Source organism: Lactuca virosa, chromosome 7 (assembly GCF_052849685.1).
Source record: "Lactuca virosa cultivar CGN04683 chromosome 7, Lactuca_virosa_CGN04683_v6, whole genome shotgun sequence".
Lineage (NCBI taxonomy): Eukaryota > Viridiplantae > Streptophyta > Magnoliopsida > Asterales > Asteraceae > Lactuca > Lactuca virosa.
The window spans coordinates 13214174-13236334 of NC_136432.1; the positions used below are offsets into that span (position 1 = coordinate 13214174).

Here is a 22161-nt window from a genome sequence, read left to right on the forward strand (position 1 = left end):
TTAACAGACACGAACACTAATGACACACACACCCACTAGTAAACACACACACACAGCCACCTCGTGGTGGCCGGTGGTGGTAAATGGCGGCAGAAAAACTATAACCGGAGGCAACAACCATGGTTGGCTGCCATGGTGGTGTACTAGCTTTCCGACGACACAAACATCCCAAACACATAACCATTGAACTTGTAACAGTAGCACTCGGACGCTAACACAATTAGAATTCCCGGAGACCCACCCGACATGGCTGCCCTCGAGGTGGCAGCGACAGTCAGGACACGGCAGCAGTTCTTCGGTCTCATCGGAGTGACGATGATGGCGGCCATTGGCAGCAGAAGATGGAGGCAAGGAGTGAGCACAACCTTCAACGGGGAACAACGGCAGCAACGCGTGATTCCTTCATCTCTTCAGCTCCGCCATCCGTCAACCGACTGATCGGTCCCTCAGTCACTGGCGTCTCCGACAGCGACGTGGCATGGTGATGGCGTAGGAGCGACATCAGCGGGCTTGGCAAAGCAGCGGCACGACGGCGGCAGTGGGGAGGGAAGATGCGACTGAGATGACGAAGGGATCATGGCGATGATTGCATCCAGTTGCTTCGGCCTTGGAGACATCCGTCGCAACGTTGTTCGTCGCCGGCCATCTTGGTTCTTCGGTGGCCTGGGTCGGTCGGAGAAGCTAAGTAGAATGGGGTGGCGACCGGCAGTTGGGAGGCATAAGGGGGGAGGGGTGACGGCTGCTGCATTAGGGAGGGTCTAGGTTTAGGGTTTGACTGATAATGTGATTATATACCCGGTTCCTCTTAAAAGTTTGCCATAGTGGCAACATCAATCCATCCATGCCCCTTTTCTTTCAAATGCCATCCCATATTTACCATTTCAACCCAATCCATGGAAATCCCTTACAAATTAAGTCTCATAAATTACCAAACAGCCCCCAATATCTTAATTATGACATAATCAGCCCTTCCACCTCATTTCCTTTTTAAATTAAATCCAAATAATTACCACGGAGCCCCTGTCTTCATAAATATTATAAACTGAGACCGAAAATTACACTTTTAACCCTCAACTTCCGAGTTATACCAATCAATTCCTCGAAACCCACACCCTGCGTATAATTATTGATTTAGGGCTAGTATACATTCATTAATTTATTTATTTATTTAATAAATACACAGGATGTTACATGGATGAGAAGTTGTTTCTGGATCTACTAGCTTCATTCTGAATCTCCAAGATCGTCCTTCTTAAACAAGCTTCAAAACACACAATCTTCACTCAAAAACAACTCACAAGTTCATACAAGGCACTAGGGTTTCGTGGATTAGGGTTTGGGACTTGGAGGCTGGAAATGAGGCCAGCAAGTGGGGATTAAGATGCTTAAATAGGATGCAAAACCCCGAAATTAGGGTATCATTCTGGAAGACCTACTCACCGAGTCGAGGCTCTCAACTCGTCGAGTAGGTGACTTAACATCCCGCGTCCAATCTCGTTTCTACTCGATGAATCTGCGGCTCCCAACTCATCGAGTAGCTCTTCAAAAGTGAATAAATTATAATTAAATGCGTACCAGGAATCAGGCATTACAGTGTTAAACAATTCTGGAAGAGTAGTGGGCTGTGATTGTTGTTGATTAGAAATAGGTGGGCCAAACCATGTCTAAGGTGGAGTGGATTGTTGTGGTGTCATACCTGCATAGGCCTGAGGCGGTAGTTGGGTTAGTCCAGATGGGTGCTGCAACTGAGAAGAACTGGACCAAAAATATGTTGTTGGGATGGTTGTTGATGAGTGGGCAAAGGCAGTAGGCCGACTTGCTGTTGACTTGCTGAAGCGTTGATAGAGTCGGATAAAGGGTACCACCCGTAGCCCCATCCAGACGACACATGCTATTGACCATTGTGACCAATTCCAGAATTGTGGTGGCCATTATTTAAGCCACCTCTGCCACCTCAATATCCTCTACCACCACGTACGCCATTATTGCCACCGTGATAAGGATGCTGAGAGGCGGATCCAGTGACAAGGGCCAATGGAGATTAGGCATGATCCACTTGAGGGTGATCGTGGTTTCCCTGTTCATTGATTTGGATACTTTGTTCTTCAACTTGTAACATAGATCGAGTGTCGGAAAACGATGGAAGAGGCTTTTGGTGGCAGATCATGCTAGCAACATGATCGAATTTTGATGACAGACCATTGATTGTGTATATTACAATGTTTTTCTCAGGAACCTCAACATCCAAGTTTTCAAGAAGATCAACAAAAGTTTGAATTTTGGTGCAGTATTCAATGACAATAGAGCTCCCCATGGCAATGTTACAAAGTTCAGTGTCTAGTTGCATCGCCTTTGAATCTTTGTTGGCTCGAAAAAAGGTTTTTGAGATAGCATCATAATGCAAACACATTTGGTTTTCGTTTTGATGACATATGAAGAAGAGATGGAGAGAGGGTGACATAGAGCCACATCTTGACAATGTTGTCAATTCGTTTAATTCTTCATCACCTGAAGTTGTTGCATCCTTTGGTTCTTTGAGGTGATGGGCAACACCGAATCCATAGCAATGTGTCTCAGAGAGCGCCCTCCAGGAGTCATAGTTGATGCGATCCAGATCAAATTGATGCACGGATATTAGCAATCACATATGGTTTTTCTGTGTTTGGGGTGATCTTAGGAGCATCTCATCCGGACATGATGAGATAAGGTATGGAGAAGTAGAGAGGAGATATGAACAAGAAGAAAGCCGACAATAGGAGGTACTGGTCGACAGTCGACAGAGAGAGATCGACAACTATTAGAGAGAAAATAGAAGAGTGTAATAGGATTACTCTCATGCCATGTTACGCAGATAACTTTCCCATGCATATCTCATCTTATTAAAACGCTATAAATATGTTTACATATGGGACAAAATAATACAATAATAGGTTATACAAAATACACTCATAAATAATAATAAGCTAACAATATAAACATCAATTGAAAATATATATTTTTTTGGTAAAAATATAAAAGCATCTGGAATATAATCACTTTATGTGGACTGTGGTTGTATGTGAATTCCATTCGAGTGATGGAGTTGACGTGGATAAGACTATACAATGTGTATGAGAAAGGGATGTTAGTCTCTGCACGTGGGAGTGTATGTGCACGTGGGGTGTGGTGGTTGGACTTTGGACTTGCTCTGTTATTATACAATACAACAACAACACAATCCTCAATTCCTCATTTTCCAATAATAAAAACAAAACAATTGTTAAAATAATGCCTTCTATTTTTCTTTACGCATACTTTGCCCCCCTCTACTTTCTCCCACTTGGCATCCTACCCTACCTTCGCTTTTAAGTTCTCATTTTCCACCAATTCCACCTCTTCCTAAACATTTTCATATCATACTTTTTGAAATTTTTTAATTAGTAATCTACTTATACTACATAATTTTTTTTCATTTTAATCAAAATGTTAAAAAAAATCATCAATAACGATTAACATGTTCGATATCAAATCCCACTGATTAAAAAAATAAATTAGTAGATGATTGTTTGAATATGTATAAAATCCAAGTGCCAAGTATAGCCCAACTCACAAATGATCTAAATGCTATTAATATGGAACCGATTTCAGATATATTTGACAATCAAGTGAGCCTTTTATACAGATAATGACATTTCAGTTTTTTTTCCAGATAAATATATTAAAAAAAGTAATAGATAATATGTGTATATTATCTTGAACCTCATTATATACCATTTACAGTGAATGGTTGGTTTTTAATAAGACTGGTGTGTCGGAAAAATGACAAGAGTTATAAGATAAAACATGAGTTTGAGGAGCATGGTTTGGTATATGCAAGAGATGTGACATTTGTCAAACATTTTATTCACAGTTATGCAAGATTGAAAACACGATATGTTCTTTGTTGTTATTTAATATGTTAAGTAATTAAAGACCAATGTTGCGACCACATATCGGTCAGTATTAGAAGTTACATCATCAAGATGTGAACATGTCTATTTGTCAAATTGTGTTAATTTTTAATCTTTGTTTTACATAAAGATTTTATAAAAGTTTATTAATTGAAATTGAACTAAGTTGATTAAGCTGATACTGCCTCAGATTAGTAATGTTTGTTATTCAAGTTAAGTAGTTAAAAAAAGTATGAACTTTTATCACACTTTCATTTTAAAACAAAATTAAATGATCCAGTTCTTATTATTTATTTTTTTGTTGAGTTGAAAAATTATCCAAGAATGAATTCGCTTATTGTCGGTATGTGTAGATGTTACTAATCGTGACTTTGTTCACCCGGTTCGTCATGCCCAATCAAAGAAAAACTAAAATGACTACATCTGGTCATGATTCTGCTAAAACACTAGAATGCCCAATAAAAATGAGTTATTGAAAGATGTATGTGACATTTTTTATTCAATTGATTGAAACGTCCAGCTTATCTTAATTTCAAAGGAAAATCTATTTTAAAGAATATTTTTAGTTTTTCGATGGATTCTAAAAAGTCTTCACACCTGCTTATCCGACTAGGTTTTCTGTCGTGATCAATGATGCCATAATAATTAATTATTGCATTGAATTCCTACAAATATACAAGATGTGGAGGTTTGCTACCAAGTTTTTCGGACACATCTGAATTGGCGTTAAAATCACCTGCTCTAAAAAATAAACAATCCGACCTGAGGAACTACGGACAACAAAAGAATTAGCAACAATGAGAGAAACAGTTTCTAACCTCAACTTCACCCCTTCCTTGGGATTCTTTCTTTAATGATATGCCCTAAGCCCCTTTCGGAAGACCGAAGTCATTGGTGCTTTGCATAAGGGGTAAAAAGTAAGGTCAATACCACAACTTCTTCTCAAGCATCAACATCAAAGTGCTCGAATGCCCTCACTTGAATCTAATGGAGGTCAATGTCCAGGGAATTGATAGAGTCAGACCATCACGACTCTCCTCAAACCCTACCAGCTTTCCAGACCATTCAATCTCCGTCGTTCCATTTTAGCTCACCTCAGCCGAGCATATTTGTTTGCTAGTTTCTTGATCCCATAAATCTTGTACTCAAAGTAACACATAAAGTGTGTCAGTTTGTGGATCACGATCTCACACACTAATCCCTACAGGCGTCCGTAGTAGGCAGGCCTCCGTACCCAAACCAATCATCATATCGATTCTGAGAGAGATTCTAAGCCTAAGCATAGATCTTTCTTTAAATTCTTGGTCTTGCAGGTTAGTGACCGATCAATCAGTCTCTACGACCGATTCCGGTCCGAGAGATGAGATGAGCAAGCTTTCTTTCGGGTGTGAGGACTTGACGATCAAATTCTTGGTGGGAATCATCAACTTTATATTTTTTTTAATAAATTCTTTACTATCTTTATAACATTGTACTTTATCATAATCATATTTTATTCATAAATTAGAAAAAATTATAAAGAAATTCAGAAAAAATAAGGGAAAATTACGAATCGTTTCCGTTAATGATGAACAATTATGGGCACATTCTGACCAATTTACAATGTCTTTGTCGCTGACGTTCGTCAAGCATGCCACGTGGATTGGCCAGGGTCTTCTTCGGCTAATGATTCCTCGATCCCAAAGCCTTCGGAGTATCTTTTTGATAGGTGCCTCTATTTGTATGGGAAATTCCCTTTTGATAGATCTCGCCCAGTCTCCCCCCCCCCTCCTTCTACCGCCACAAAGGGCTTCGACAGGAAAGAAGTTTCGATCCAATCCATCACTTCTTTCATACATTCTATCCGTATTTTTCTATTTGTAAATTTGTCTCGTATATATCTAGACTTTTTAATTCATCATATATATATATATATATATATATATATATATATATATAGAGAGAGAGAGAGAGAGAGAGATGATCAATTGAGAACACCAAAAAGGATGAGAACGCGAGAACAATTCTGAACCACTCAATATGTAAGGGTATATTTGTAATCATGTATTTTCATTAATTAATGAGAAATTAAAATTAAATCTATATTTCCTTAAATTTAGGATTCGTAGTTAAGTTTCCTTAAAAAAATAATTAGTTTAATAGTAATGGAAGGTAAATATCAATTTTGTCAAGTTTTCCTGAATTATTTTTCAAGTATCACATTAATATACCGTTTAATTCATAGAGTGAATAAAAAACAATAATTTTTAAATTTGATTGATTTTGGTATTTAACAATATAGGTTTGTAATCTCTTATAAAAGTGAAAAAATAAAAGTCTTTGTTCTATTCACTAATGAATAATAAATTTAAACAATAATAACGACATATTCATAATGATTAATGTATAAAAATATTTATTATACAACAATTATATCTAAAATGCAGTATATTCATAAATGATTATTGCATAAATAAAAGACTTAAATCACAAAAAACCACATACTCACAAATGATTAATACATGAACAAAAGACTTACACATTAAAAAAATACATCTTCATAAATGATTAATGCATAAAAAAAATGTATATTCGTAAACGATTAATGCATAGAAGAGTAGTGCAACAAAACATTCTTAAATGATTATACAAAATAAGCCATTATAAATGGTTTTTATTCAAAATTCAAACCCAACTATAACAAAATTTTGTAGCCTATTTACTTGAAATTGAGGGATAATGCTCTTCATAATCTTTTAAGTTTAAATTCCACTCTTTTATAATAATAAAAGATTTAAGAATAAAAATGACTCCCACAAAACCAAACCTGCAACAATACTAACAAACTCAAATTAATAAGAGAATAATTAGTAATAGAGCCCATAATGTTTTATAAGGATTTAAGCTCCAAGAGTTCTTACTTCTCAAAATTCTTCATCATTTATTTTAACTCATGGAAATCAAATGTAAAAATCTATTAGGCACAAAGAAACGCAAAGATCGACAAGTAATAATAATAAAAAAAGAACAATCGATTTTGAAAGAATCTATAGCAACCTGTTTCGCACGATAAGGTCTTCATTTTTGGAATCGGAAATATATATGTATATGCTCTGAGCAATTGTCTCTATTACCGACAACCCTGTTGTCATCGTCTTCGTCAATAACAACGCACATCAGTGTTTTGCTCGGCCAAACAAAACTGTTTCTGTTTTTTCTATGGTGGACGAAAATGTTGTTGTGCAGATCAGAGAGGCGATTTTATTGAAGAAACCCTAGGTATATAGAGAGAGAAAGAGAAATACGGTAAAGTGGAAGTAAATGGATGATAGAGTGAGAAATTGTAGGATCATCTAAAGTTGTAGACAAAATTGCAAAAATGGTCCCTGTGGTATGCATTTTTTTGGGGTTTTAGTCCAAACCACGACTTTTTTGGATTGGTAGTCCTTTTGAGCTAGTTTCATTGTACATTTGATCCCTCAGTAAACTGAAATGACTATAATACCCTTGGGATATTTATTTTTTATTTTTCTTTCATTTTTTAAACCAAATAATTATTTATATTTATTTAATTTAAAAATAAGAGGTCTCTCTCTCTCTCTCTCTCTCAAGTCAGTCAAAAGTCAACTCATGGAAATTGCTAAAATCATTTTCTTCGTCATCAAATGTGGTCATAGACAAAATGTGAAACTTTTGCTTCTTCCTAATGTACCCGCTCACCATGTCCAGCACCACCTTGATCAGTTTGGGTTACTGAACTTCCTCATTGTTCACACAAAAGTCAGCTCATACCCCTACCTTGGCCACCATTTGGCAACCAACAACCCTAACCTCTTTCCTGATCAGATAATCAACCCAACTCCATGAGTATCGTACCACAGTTGTGGAGCCACAGACCACCGCAGCCCCACCGGAAACCATCCTCTTCAATCTTGGTCGAGCCCCGCCACCATTCCCTCCCTGTTTGTGTCAAGCAAGCTGCCAGAAACCACCTCACACCACCTCTTCTTGTCACTCTCCTCCGTTTCTCACTTAACCAGAGAAATGGACCACCACAGCCAATGGTGGCAGTCCCTCCGCCTTCCCCCTGTCGTGACCCGCCACCACCATATACTCCGACACCGTTGCTGTCGCTGGCTATTGTTGTGCTTTAGTATGGCCACCGTCTGCCGCTGTAGTTCAACCTCCACGACACCACCAGGGCTCCTCCACCCTCCGCCATCACCACCCACTGCCACCATCTTCACCTCCCATTGCCTCCACTGCTGTGAAATTCCGACGTTTTTGGGTTTGTTTCACCAGAGGAATCATTGATTTGGTTTCCTAAAGAGCTTGTGTGTTTCATCATAGGCAAACCAAATCCTTGAACATAAGGAGTATCAACAATTTATTCGGAGAAGTGAATATTTGATAATTTCATGGGAGAAATTGATTTGGTTTCCAATATGCAAACGGGACACATTTTATCAGTAGACGATGAGAGAGAGAGAGAGAGAGAGAGAGAGACCTCTTATTTTTAAATTAAATAAATATAAATAATTATTTGGTTTAAAAAATGAAAGAAAAATAAAAAATAAATACCCCAAGGGTATTATAGTAATTTCAGTTTACTGAGGGACCAAATGTACAATGAAACTAGCTCAAAAGGACTACCAATCCAAAAAAAATCGTGGTTTGGACTAAAATCCCAAAAAAATGCATACCACAGGGACCATTTTTGCAATTTTGTCAAAGTTATAATTACTAACATGTCTTTCTAGCCATTTGAAAGTTACACTTAAATGTCAATAATTTTAGAATTGACATAAATGACCCGTTTGATAATAGCCTTAGATTTAAATATTTATATGGTTCAGATTTGTTCTCGCATTATAAGTATTATAATGTATTGCTAGTATTTATTAATTTGTCTAAAAAATCAATTTCTTATTTTTTTTTAGTATGTAAGTAAGACTCTCATTAATGATATAAATGATTTATTGAAAATTGAGTAATCTAACTCTTATAAACATAAACGTGGTTGTCAATAAAAATAACCACTTCATTTTTATTTTTATTTTTGTAAAAATGACCACATACTCCGGAATATTATATTCCGGATCACGTAATTTCATTCTGGATATAGGATTCGGAATACAATATTCCGGAGTATTTATGATGTTCTTCTGGATTTGATGCTGGTTGGTGAGATTTTGGTCCGGAATCTGACACCCGTACGTTCCACACTGATAAAGTATATTATTAAGTGGCGGAACCAGGAATTTTGATATGGGGGGCAAACACTGTCAATATTCAAAATAGTAAAAACAAAGAATTTCTTAATATTTAAAGTCATAAATTGTAATATATATATATATATATATATATATATATATATATATATATATATATATATATATATATATATAGTTTAAGCAAAAGTTACAACTGAATCCGCCTAGTCGTCATGTATTGAAATCGATTAATGATATTGTCCTTAAAAACTAGTAGAAACACATCTTTCTTAATAAAAGTAACTAAAAAATTGTTTATGAATTTGATCATCCATGCTATTCCACAACTTATTCTTTCTATACTTGTTGTAGTAACCGAAAAAAATATATTTTATGTAGTTATCTTATCTCAAACATTAAAAACATGATACGGTCCCTTTAGTTGGGGTACAATAACATAGATCATGTTTACAAATAATTTATTTTATACATATAAATCATTTTTTTGGGGATGTTGTAGTACCTCCAACGCCCGATGTAGCTCCGCCACTTAGTGTATTCTGGACTATAGTCCAGAAGGGTCGTACATTCCGAAGTGATATTCTAGAGATCTAGAATTAGGGTATTTGTTTGGTTTTGTTCCATATATGCAATATATTTGTGTGTTTGATACTTTCCATATACGTTCTGGAATGAGTATGTATACGTTATTTTTCAAGTGCCAGTTTCTAGTGGAGGGCAATGTCAGTGTATCGACGGATGTATGCAGTATCTTGCACCAGACTACACATGTTTTGGTGTAAATATATGCAATGATATCAACTTTGTTAGGTTAGTTACGTTGGTTGCTTCCAAGTCCAGTTTACACACTAGTTAAATCCATATATCTTTCCAATGTCCTGGATCAAATATAGTTATGCAGGTTCTTGATGATAATGATGTTAGATATTTTCTTAGTTTTGTTAGTACTATGGCTCCTAACACAGTACAATTGTTTTTGTTAATAATGTTATGGAAAGTGGTACTAATCGATTTCCTGGGGAAAATCGTTCTGTAAATGGTTCTTTTGGTGCTGGAAGTAACCAAATTTGTAATTTATTCTTATGACAACCAATCATGTTCCTTCTTATAATGACTGTATAGATAGGGGTGATTATAGGTCTAAAGGTAAGGTTGTTGTTCATGCTGACCTTACTGTTGATGTTGATGAATCTGCAAATGATGAGGCAAAACTAATGATGTTGGTTGATGATGATAATATAATTCCACACAGAGAGCCAGTTGAACATTTTTAGAGTTACATTGAATTTGATGGGTATGATCATGAAGGTGGAGAGGAGGAAACTGATCTATTACAACCCTGAAAAGCACCAGAGGAAAAGTTTCATTTTTATTTTTCCGATTCTGAAGAAACACAACCCACCCATTGGGGTATTCTTGAACCTTTACCATTTCCCAAATTAGCTCAACAAAAACGTAAAGGGGCCACAATGCACAACTATACTTCCCATGTGAAGTTATATGTAACATCTCAAAACTCATAGAAAATTTTTCATTTTTAATTAGGAAAACATTCAATACATGTATCATAAAGGATCATCAATGTCAATCAGTGTTTTAAAAGGAACATTAGAGTATCATCAAATCACAAGTGTGAAGTCTCTAGTGGATGCGATGCAATCGTGTCGGACCATTCCCTTTCGAATTGGAAGTACCTGAAAATGTTAAACTACAAAATGTAACCATGAAGCTTAGTGAGTTCCCCAAAATACCACATATCATATAAATGGGCCCAACCCAACACATAACTAAATGGGCCCAACCCAACATACATAAATGGGCCCTACCCAACATAATAATGGGCCCAGTCCAACATAAATAATAATGGTCCCAACCCAGCATACAAATGGGCCCAGCCCAACATAAACATGTAAGAGTCACAAAGACAACTGGTAAAATTCAATGGGTCGGCATTGGTGTCTTCGATCCATGAGTACAGTGAGAAGACTCACCTCAATCTGACGTTAGACTAACGAATCACACACCCAATCTGCCTAGACTGAAACTCCCCATACTGAATAACACATCATAAATCCTAATTAGAATTGGGTAACAACCCCAATCACAAGTCTTGGTTCTGATTGACCTACTTGGGTAAAAGGCCATTTTACCCTTCCATAGCTATGACTTACCCCTCCTCGCCTAACATCCATTTTGACCAAAAGTTGGTCTTCTGGGGTTACGCTATGCGTACCCCTTCACTACGCGTTGGGTAGAGTCTTCTAATGGAAAACATGGTTAAACCAAGCTACGCGTTGCGTAGCTAAGATTATGCCCTGCTTATTTATGTTGTTTGCCAACTTTCATGTTAAGACCTTAATACCTTAAGACCAAACGTCCAACTCTAAGATATGAAACTAATGGACATATTAAATGATAAAGCCACAACCTTTATGCCTTTGTATGGCTACAAAGAGTACAAAACCAAACCCTAAGTCTTAAACATGACCCAAAAGCTCAAAAGATCAAGCATGGCTGAATGGAGTGACCAAGATCCCATTTTTGTGGCTCACTAAGCTCAGAAATGATAAGAGACAGTCCTCATGAGGTCTGTAGTTTCTTAAACTTCCTAGATATAAGATTAAGGGACAAAAACTCATATAAACTCACAACTAGCTAGATCTAACAAAAGGATCAGCAAGGTTTAGACTTTATACCTTCTGGAAGATGTTGAAGAAGAGTAGAGTCTAGATCTACAAGCTATGGACTCCAAGCACACATTCTAAGTTATCCTTATTCACTAAAAACACACAAAAATATCACTTCAAAGCTTCAAGGATCACACCAAGGGCTATGGTTTCGAAGTTAGAGAAGGAAATGGTGGAGACAAAGCATGGGGAGACTCTCAAGAGATTAGATCCTTTAAATAGGGCTCACTACCCCTCAATTAGGGTTTGAAATCAGCTCACCTATGCCCTGGGTAACCAAGGTTACACCCTGCATAGGACAATAAGTCCGTGCATGCGCTTATTGATCTACACCCCGCGTAGAGAGGCCTTTTACGCCCCGTGTAGATGGACCATACTAAAAAATTTATTATTATTATTATTAACTTAAGATTGTACCCGGGAACTAGGTGTTACATTATACTAACTCTTCAAAAACAAAGAAGCGCTTAAGCTTAATTTAGGATTAAAAAGTGTTAGTGAAGGATTCCAATATAGAGTGAAAAAATCTACAAAAGACAAGTTTGAAGCTGTTTGCTATATGGATAATTGTGACTGTCGGATACGGGAAACAAAACATAATACTTCTAATCCATTTCAAGTGGTTAAACTATCGGAGAAACACACTTGCTCAAACACACAGCTACGTCCCCATCACCGACAAGCCAATAAAAAGGTATTGGGTCACTTCTTGAAAGGGCGTATTAGCTGATAGTACAGGTAATATGTTGTGGGGGGAAAATACAACAAACTTTAAATGGTCGTCTTTGTGTACATATTTCATACTGGAAAGTTTGGAATGCTAATATGTATGATATAAATCTATTGAGAGGGACCCCTGAAGAAAGCTTTCAAAGATTACCTTTATATTGTTACAACTTAGAGAAGAAGAATCCAGGGACGGTTACACATATAAAGACGAATGATGACAACAAATTTGGATACTTTTTCATGGCTATCGGTTGCACGGTAATATTTTTATATACTGAATTTTATATATTTAATGTCCATACATGTGTGTTCGCTTTAATTAGATTATTTATTACTTTTTAGGTTCGGGCGTTTCAAAGAAGTTTGTGTCCTATTATTATCTTTGACGAAGCGCACATTAAAGGGAAATACTTAGGCACCATGTTCCTAGCAGTAGGCATGGATGGTAATAACCAAATCCTCCATATTGCATTTGATGTCGGGAAAACTGAAAGTGGAGAGTCATGGATTTTGATTTTTACCAAGACTCAAAGAATGTATTGGGGACATGTCGTCTTTGGCTATCATATCAGATAGAGTCAATTCAACTAAAATGGTCATTCAAGCTGTGTTCCTGAATGCATATCACGAACTCTATTGTCGCTATTTGTTGATGAATATGAGAGAAAAGATCGGCAAGCAAGAGAGAACATACATTTTGTTTTGGGATGCTGCAAAGGCTTACCGTGAGTGTGATTTAAAAGAAAGCTTAGGTAGGCTACGTTGTACACTAAACGATGATTGTTGTACATGGTTAGACAAAATCGGTAACGAGAGATGGGCAATGTTGTGTTTTTATGTGGTTGGGTATAATATTATGACATCAAACAGTATCGAGTCCGTCAATGCATTTTCAAGAGACGCACGGAAACTACCAATAACAATGTTGATTGATTTCTTTTGAAAAACTATGCAATAATGGTGGTGCCAGCGACGTAATGCTAGAGGTAAGTGTTTCCCTATATTATAATACTTCCATGATCATTGTAGTGTAATTTATTATGCATGACAACATACACGTAAATGTTTTTTTATATCTAAAAGCAAAAAAGATGTTACTGAGTATGCTGAGAAGGTCGTCGAGAGGAGGATCAACAAATCCTCTACTTTTCGGGTATACCAGATTGATCAAAGCAGATATGAGGTGGCTGACCAAATGAAAAATGGTATAGTAAACTTGGAAAGTCGTTATTGCACGTGTGGGAAATGACAGTTGTCGAGTATAACTTGTACTCATGTTATGATGGTATTCAAGGAACTGAGATATCAACACTGCGGTGCATGGGTGTCATCGTACTTCACAATAAAAACATAACAATTAACATATGTAGAGGTTATGTTTCATGTGCCAGTTCCAGCTAAATACGAAGAACCGGATGAAGTCATGATTGTATTGTCACCATTGATGGACAAACAATAATCCGTACGACCTAAAATCCATAATCGTATCCTATCCCAAGATGAAGACCCGATTCAGAAATACAGTTGTTGTCAAAGGATCGGTCACACAAGCAGAAACTGTGACGCTCCATTTCCTGCAGAGTTAACAAACAATGAATCTTCAATTAGGACCAAGTCAAGTGCCAAAAGGAACATTAAGTCTAAGAGTAGACCTAAAGTTAATACTAGTAAAAAAGGTATCCAACAGTATGATATTGTTGATCTAAAAACATGTAGTGATGTTTGTACGATATCATAATGTTTTACAAAATGTTGTTCAGAAGGATAAACTTGTTTTTGCTATATCTTCAAAAGGAAATTGTTTTAAAACATTGACAAAGAAAACCATAACTCAAACATTAGCGTAATCTACAACATCTATCCACTGTACACTCTCAATCCACCACAAAGCAACACGCTCCTACGTAGTAGGCTGCAACAACTCATTGGGGGGACGCTACATAAAAACAATACGCGTAGTAGGCTACAACAACTCGTTGGGGGACGCTACATAAAAACAATATATAAAGGTTAATCTTAAGTTATTTATGTCATAGCAACTTATAAATTATAAGGTGGACTAAACTACATATATTAGTAACATCGAGAATACGTTGACAATCAGGCGCCTACAAACGCCTCATCCTAGGGTATGCAAGTGCCCAAGGGATAACACCAGTATATGGGAACCAACTATACTACTGTTGAGAAATGTGTCCATGATCCAAATCTATAAAATTAAGATGTCAAACAACTCACCAACTTAACAAAGTTATAATACTTGTTGCTTAAAAACTCCTATTAAACATATTGTACATACCTTAAATGCATAGACAAATCCATGTAGAGTATATGTGTGTCTACTGTCGACTCTTGGCGCATTGGGGTTCAAATGGTCCTCAATCTTATCAAATATAGTACGCATCTATTTGTAAGTGAAATCTCATATCAATCTTCCCCATGGGTACCTATGTCAAAAAATTACACTTAATAAGTATATGTATCATTTTGATATAATGTGGGTAAAAAACTGTATACCTATTAAACTCATCTGAATAGACGAGTGTCATACGCTCATTAGTAACTGGCTGTCGAGAGTATTTCCCCCAAAAACCTTGCTCTAGCATATACAGCTGTAACATCCCAAAATATGGTCCCAAAAATTTCATTTGAAAATAGATAAACTAGTATTTCTCAAATATCATCCATACATCTCAATAAAACCAATGTATCAAATGTCATAAAAATCAAAGTAAAATATCATATGCGGAATCCCAATGGTGTGTGCGATGCAGTCAACCTGAGCTCTTCCCTTTGCAACCGGAAGTACCTAAAACATAAACTGAAAACAGTAAGCACAAAGCTTAGTGAGTTCCCCGAACTACCCCATACCATACACACTAAATCGTACACTGGGCCCCCGCCCGACATCGGACCCCATCCGGAATTGATCCCCTCTCGGTATACAGATCTATTATTCTCAGGCCTCACCTGTCACTGGGCCTCGCCCGCTATACACATACAATCAATATCACATAATCATGCTAACACATATAATGATCATAAACACTAGCATATATTCCAGTCCTCAAGCCTCGCCTGGCATCGAGCCCCACCCGGTATACATAGCAGCACATAACACATGCAAAGATCACACAGACTCCTAGCATCCTAACATAATCAATAAGGGTCGGCATTGGTGCCTTAGACTCGCTAAACCCAGAGAGGAAACTCACCTCAAATGATGAATCTCACAGAAAGAAATCCCTAGCTGCTGTCCTGACGACTCCCCGAGCTATCAGTACAAAATAACACCCAATCAATATCCAATACTCCATACTTGGGGTAAAATGACCATTTTACCCCTGTCCTAATTTGATCCATGACTAAGGCCCAAATCCACAATATAAAAGGCCCAACACTAACTAATCTTCCCAAGGCCCACTTATGGCCTAATTTTCCAAATTGGACCTAAACCCCTCCAATGGGCCTTACCCCAAAGCCCAATAATTTCCTTAGTCCAAAAGCCTAATTTCAGATGGCCCACTAAGGCCCAAAGCAAGTAGGTCCATGAAATGGCCCAAACCGAGGCCCAAAGGTGCGAAGCCCATTCTGACTGAGTACGCACGGCGTACTCAGCTGTACGATGCGCTTACACGCTTGATGGCTTGTACGCTATGCGTACATGCTTATACGCCCAACATACTCCTCTATTAAGCCAACTTTTTCCATTAAGCACTTAATGCTTAGCCCAAAGGTCAAAACCACAAATCTGAGTCCTAATCAATGTCTAGACCCATAAAGCCACTGACTTGGTGACTTAGCATGCCCCAAATGAATCCAAACTCAAAATATAACATTCTACTTTCACGAAAATGGCCCTAACTCATGCATGGATGGATCTAAACCTCAAAAATGGCAACTTTATGACTTAAGGACCAAAATAACACCAAGAGTGGCAACTCTAAGCTTTAGAAACGATATGAACTCATAAGATCTCATCAATGGGACCAAAAGGGTCCAATAACCCAAACCAAAAGAGATATAAGCTAAGAAGCATCAAGTTCAAGACTTTATACCTCAAATGAGTGCCAAATGATGATGGGGTTCTTGATCTATAAGCCTTCACTCCTCTAATGAAGCTTCAAAGATGGTCACCTTCCTTCAAAGCACCAAAATGCACCTCAAAATGGCCTTCTAAGCTCAAAAACACACAAGTGTGGAATTAGGGTTCGAGTGAAGGGTAAGGAGGACAAGGAAGCTGATAAAATGAGGGTTCCAAGTCCATAAGGATGCTTAAATAGTGGCCAACCCTCGGAAATTAGGGTTTTCAAAGTCTTAATGTACGCCCCGCGTACACTTCTGTACGCCCAACGTATACCTCCGGATCCCCGATCAATACCCTCAAATGAGTACGCTAAGCGTACCACTTGGTAAGCCCCGCGTACTCGCTTCACCGCTTGGACGCTAAGCGTACCTTGTTGTACGCCCTGCGTACAACTCAAGGGTCAAAATGGGACAAATTAAATAATGCAAAGTCAAATAGAAACTTACTGAGATTCAAGTGTTACAACAGCAGGGAGACTCTCACCACGTCTTCATTACTTAATTGATGAAGTAAGTTATTAAACATGTGCATAAGGTTAGCTATACTCATCGAACGTGAAAGCGACATAAATGGAAACACACGTTCTCTGAATTATGCAAAACCAGAACTTGGATAGAAATAATCCCCAAACCGCAAGCCGGTGACCAAACATAATGTTTTCCTGTCAAAGCAAACCCGATAGTCGCCAACCGAAAATAAAAACTCTTGTAGGTCAACTGGATCAAAAGTAATAAATTCCTTACACGTAAGATAGTGACATATAAAGGGTGACATTCGACACCCATTGACATGTTCACGTAATCACCAAAACATGAGTGCCTAAACATAACCCCACAAACTGGTCGGTTTTGTAAACACGCCATGATTTCGCGCCCAAGTTCAGGCATGCAGGTTGTAGTGACAACCGCTTCGCATGTTCTATTGTGCTACAATCAAAAAAATAATTAATTAGAGATTTTTGTATGTATGTTCCGGAACGGAATTTCGGACAAAAAATCTGGAACGCCCCGGACCATATATTATGGAATTGGTTCCTTGTATTCCAGACATGATTTTCGGATTTCGTATATGTTCCGAACTAGTGAAAATTAGGATTTTTTATAATAATATTTGATGTAGTATACATGTATAATAAGTACATGTAATCTTATAATTGCCTTAACATGAATAAAGTTCACAGAAACCCTATAATACCTATATAATTGCATAAACTAAACATATTTTAACGTATAATCTAAAATTAATACATATAATTATAAACAAAACTGAAACTTACATATAAAATTGCATTTCATCACTGCTATCAGAAAACATTTTTAGTTTTAGTAATGTCCGGAATGAGATGTAGGGTAATCTGAAACAAATGGCGAAATCTAGTCCAAAACGGGTTAAAAGGTATTTATAGGAGAACGAGATTACCGTGTTGGATCTATTTACTCATTTACCGAATATTAAATCGGATCCGGAGCGGATCATTCCAGATCAAGTAGTGATTTTGCATAATAATAATTATAATAATAATAATAAATAGATTACTCAATTTCCCATGATTTACTTATATAACATTTTTGGCATATGATCGAAAGGAATGAGTAAAACCCTGATTATAGATCATTCCCTTTATATGTGGTGCCACCAACACCGAATTGACCCACCACCAAAACTATCTAAAGTTATTTTCATTAGAACGTCATTACCGATTTTACAAAATTGTCCTCCACCAAACCAGATTACAAATTTACCCCCAAAAGCAAAGAAAATTACGAACTAACCATTAAAGTTTCACCAATCGAACATTCTATGGAGTTCCATCAACTCCTCGATGACCCACCACGAATACTTTCCAGATAAAAACATGACAAAATTTCAAAAATACCCCCAAAACTATAAAATTGCATACATACACACAACGATACAATAAACATTGAAAATTTCAAAAATACCCCAAAACTATAACAAAATTACGGAAGCACCCTCAGTGGGTCATGCATATGACATCCCTATATATGGAGGCTCCAGCAAGTCTCAAGTGACCCACCACCAATACCTTCCAGAAGTTATTATCAGCTCAGCTAAACCTCTCTCTCTCATAAATACCCATCTGTTTATTTTGTATAGAGAGATATTAAGTGAAAGATGAGCAACAATGGTGGTGGTGGGCCTTGTGGAGCCTGCAAGTTCTTGAGAAGAAAGTGTGTGAAAAGCTGTGTGTTTGCGCCATACTTTGACTCAGATCAAGGTACAACTCACTTTGCGGCGGTGCACAGGGTGTTCGGAGCTAGCAACACCTCCAAGCTCCTCCTTAGGGTACCTCCGCACCGCCGTCTAGAGGCTGTCGTTTCACTCTGCTATGAAGCTTTATGTAGGGTTAGAGATCCTGTGTATGGCTGTGTTGCTAACATCTTCTCCCTCCAACAACAGGTTTAGTTTCTTCCCTCAACCCATTACTAATTTTCACATGCATATCTATAGATGCTTTGTTGCTTGTACTTTCCCCATCAAACTTGTTCTTTGCGTTCTTAAAATAAACAGATTTGAGAAAGATACGAAACCTGCAATTAATTAATTGTAGAACTAATAAGCTACGTATCAGTAACTTTTATTATTCTGTTGCAGTTAATTAATTGTATAGCCTGTTTTTTTATTCTTAATTGTCGCAATAACTGCTTGAAGGAACACATCGAAAAGCCCCCTCAATTAATTTAATAAGACTTAACAGATAAGAATAAGATTTTCAAAAGCAGATAATTAATTTTGTTGCAACATACAAGTAGGAAACCTTTTTGGTCCTGATTCCTGAAAATTAGCGAAAGCAGAAAAAATATGGAAACACATTACTAAAACGCAAATAAGTGATTACAACCTCTTTTTTTTTTTTTTTTTTTTTTTTTTTTTTTTTTTTTTTGAAAAAAAAGTTATTTGAATTTATGATTTATATTAGAAATTGTGGACAGATCTATTAATTAAAAAAGTTAACAACGATTGTACTTGTTAATCCTTTTTTGGGTTCATGTGCGACGTCTATACTTGTCAGTTTAGATTTCCTTTTGGTTTTTTGCTACTAGTAGAATGCGATCAAACATTTTTAAACCACAATAATTGGCTCCTTTTTATTCTATTGTTTTGGTTTCTTGCAAACTTTGGAGAAAGTGTGATATGATCATGTCAAATTCTTTTGTACAACTCACATAAAATAAAGAACATAACAAGTGATGTGAAAAGAGCTACCAAATATTATAAAATCAATCTTATTCATGGAAGGTGCAGTATTGGGCAGACCAATTACCCATGACACTTGGCAAAGGGAAGAAATTTAATATTTTGTAATTGAAAACTAGTTGTTTTTTTTTAATATTTTTCATATTAATAATAATGAAAATGTTATATAAAACCCTAATTTCTTGATGCTAGAATTTCAGGTTATTAACTTGCAGGAAGAGCTAACATACATTCGTGCTCGAATTTCAATGTTGCAACAATCACCTCTATTTCTTTCCACCATATCGGTTGTTCCTTTCGAACATGCTAAATCTGAACAAACGTCACTTGTATTACCCGAATGCTCCAACAATGACGACACCCTAACAAGGCAAGAACCCCAAGAGAGTGATCTAGAAATGTTAGCTCGAGAACTTTCGACAAAGTATGTGTCTACGGACTAACATTTATAGAGTTAATTTGTATTAATTTCGTTTGGGGTTTTTCTCTAACAAACCATATTAACCATTGTGTTTTGTTTCTTATTCTAAGCTACTTTCGGGTGTTGATATGATGTAAGTTGACATAATTTACGACTTTTAGCATATCGTATTGTAACATCCATGTTTTCTCGCTAGGCATTAAGAAAATAATATAATTGTAATGTTCAACGAGTGTAACTTTTATATGATAAGAGAATTATCAAGTATTATGTGTTCTATCTGTAGTTATATGTAGCATACATGCTTAAAATGATATAATAAAATAAAAAATAAAATACGCATCATAAATAGAATAACAATTAGGTTGTATATCCTTGATGAAAGAGAAAATAGTCATGATGAGGATTCTAGATATATAAGGAACGCTCCAATCTGATGTATATCGAAGAAATTAAAATTCGTTGAAGTTTCACATTCGACTCGATACGGTATCGAGTGTCTTAAATAATGAATCAGAGATAGATCGCTTATTAGCCTAAGTAATCTAAATGAAAGTCAGAGTAATCATAAAACATAGAGAGTACATATAGAGAACGCCTAAATCTCACTTCATGAGAGGAAGTTACGATTTTTCTAATATTTCAGCGTAACTGTGTTAGCACAAAAATCGAATTTTAGATCGGTTAACTTTTAGCTGAAACAATCTAAAAGAGAATCGAAGATCTCGTTAATAGGAGTTCGTCGATATAAGGACAGTAGAGAACAGACATCGGATAAGAGAGTTGTGAATTTTTAACGGATTTTAACAGTCTAAGCCTATGAAAAATAAAACTGTAAAAATAAATTCAAAATTAGCCGATAGAGTCTAAATGAAAGTTGTATATTCCTTCGAGTAAAAGACTCGTCCTTAAGTTAACGAATCCATGAACACAATGAGCAACAATAGACAATTTGCGAGTTAAACCTTCTAATGCTGAACAAGTCACTGATTCCTTAACTGCTGAACCGATACGCTACTGCTATAATTCTGAAGTCCCATAACTTGCCAGACCCACACACAGATAGAATCATTCCACATTTCGCTTTCATCAAATTCAGGTCAATTCTCAGATTTGAGAATTTCTTCTGAATTCAATTTCTTGCATAACAAGTTATATTTCTCCATTGAACTGGGTTTAATTTGTTGCTTGTATTTTTTAGTTAAAACATCTTTTAACATCGTTTTGTTTTCTTTGGACTTAATGTATTCTTCAATTTTCTCAAGTCCAACACTGTAAGCATCACTCATAGATTCATTTAATGAAATCATTGATTCGAACCTATAACATTCTGCATCAATTTCATCTTCTTTTAATTCTAAGAAAGGTAAAATCATTTTATGCAAACTTTTTACTATTTCACAATCAAGATGCAGTTGAGTGATGTTATTGTAAAGACGTTTCACAATTAGACAAAAGATATTTTTTTGTTTCGGTACAACTCTATTGTCCCTTTTAAGATTTATTACATTATCATTGAACTTAACCAAATCTAATTCCAAGGCTTCTATTTTCATTCGTCTGTCTTCATTCTTAGATGTAACCTTGCTAAGAGAATCATCTAGATTAGAATTTCTTATGCGAGTTCTCTTTAAACTATCACTAAGATCAAAAACAGTTTCACGTAAATCTATCACGGGAAGTAGGTATGTTAAGAGAATTAAGAATAGAGTGTACCTTATCAATTACATTTTTGCATTCTGTGACATGCTCCTTCACCGTCTTCTCTAGAAAAACATGCGTCTGAAACATTTCCTTCATCTGTAAAGTAACTCTGATTTTCTGAACTTGCACTCTTGACCATGAAACATCTGTCTCCTCTCTTCTTTCCATCATT

At 36.5% G+C, this 22161-nt stretch overlaps 1 protein-coding gene across 1 annotated transcript; it reads right to left on the bottom strand.

Annotated features, from left to right (window-relative positions):
• Positions 1-2041: 2041 nt before the first annotated feature.
• LOC145126410 (uncharacterized) lies at positions 2042-2410 on the bottom strand. The gene has a single exon (XM_079061783.1). The coding sequence runs from the start codon at positions 2408-2410 to the stop codon at positions 2042-2044; it is 369 nt and encodes a 122-aa protein (XP_078917909.1).
• Between the last annotated feature and the right edge of the window lie 19751 nt (positions 2411-22161).

What these genes read in the sequence shown, in the direction of transcription:
- LOC145126410 (XM_079061783.1), bottom strand. Translation starts at nt 2,410, where the DNA reads ATGTGTTTGCATTATGATGCTATCTCAAAAACCTTTTTTCGAGCCAAC.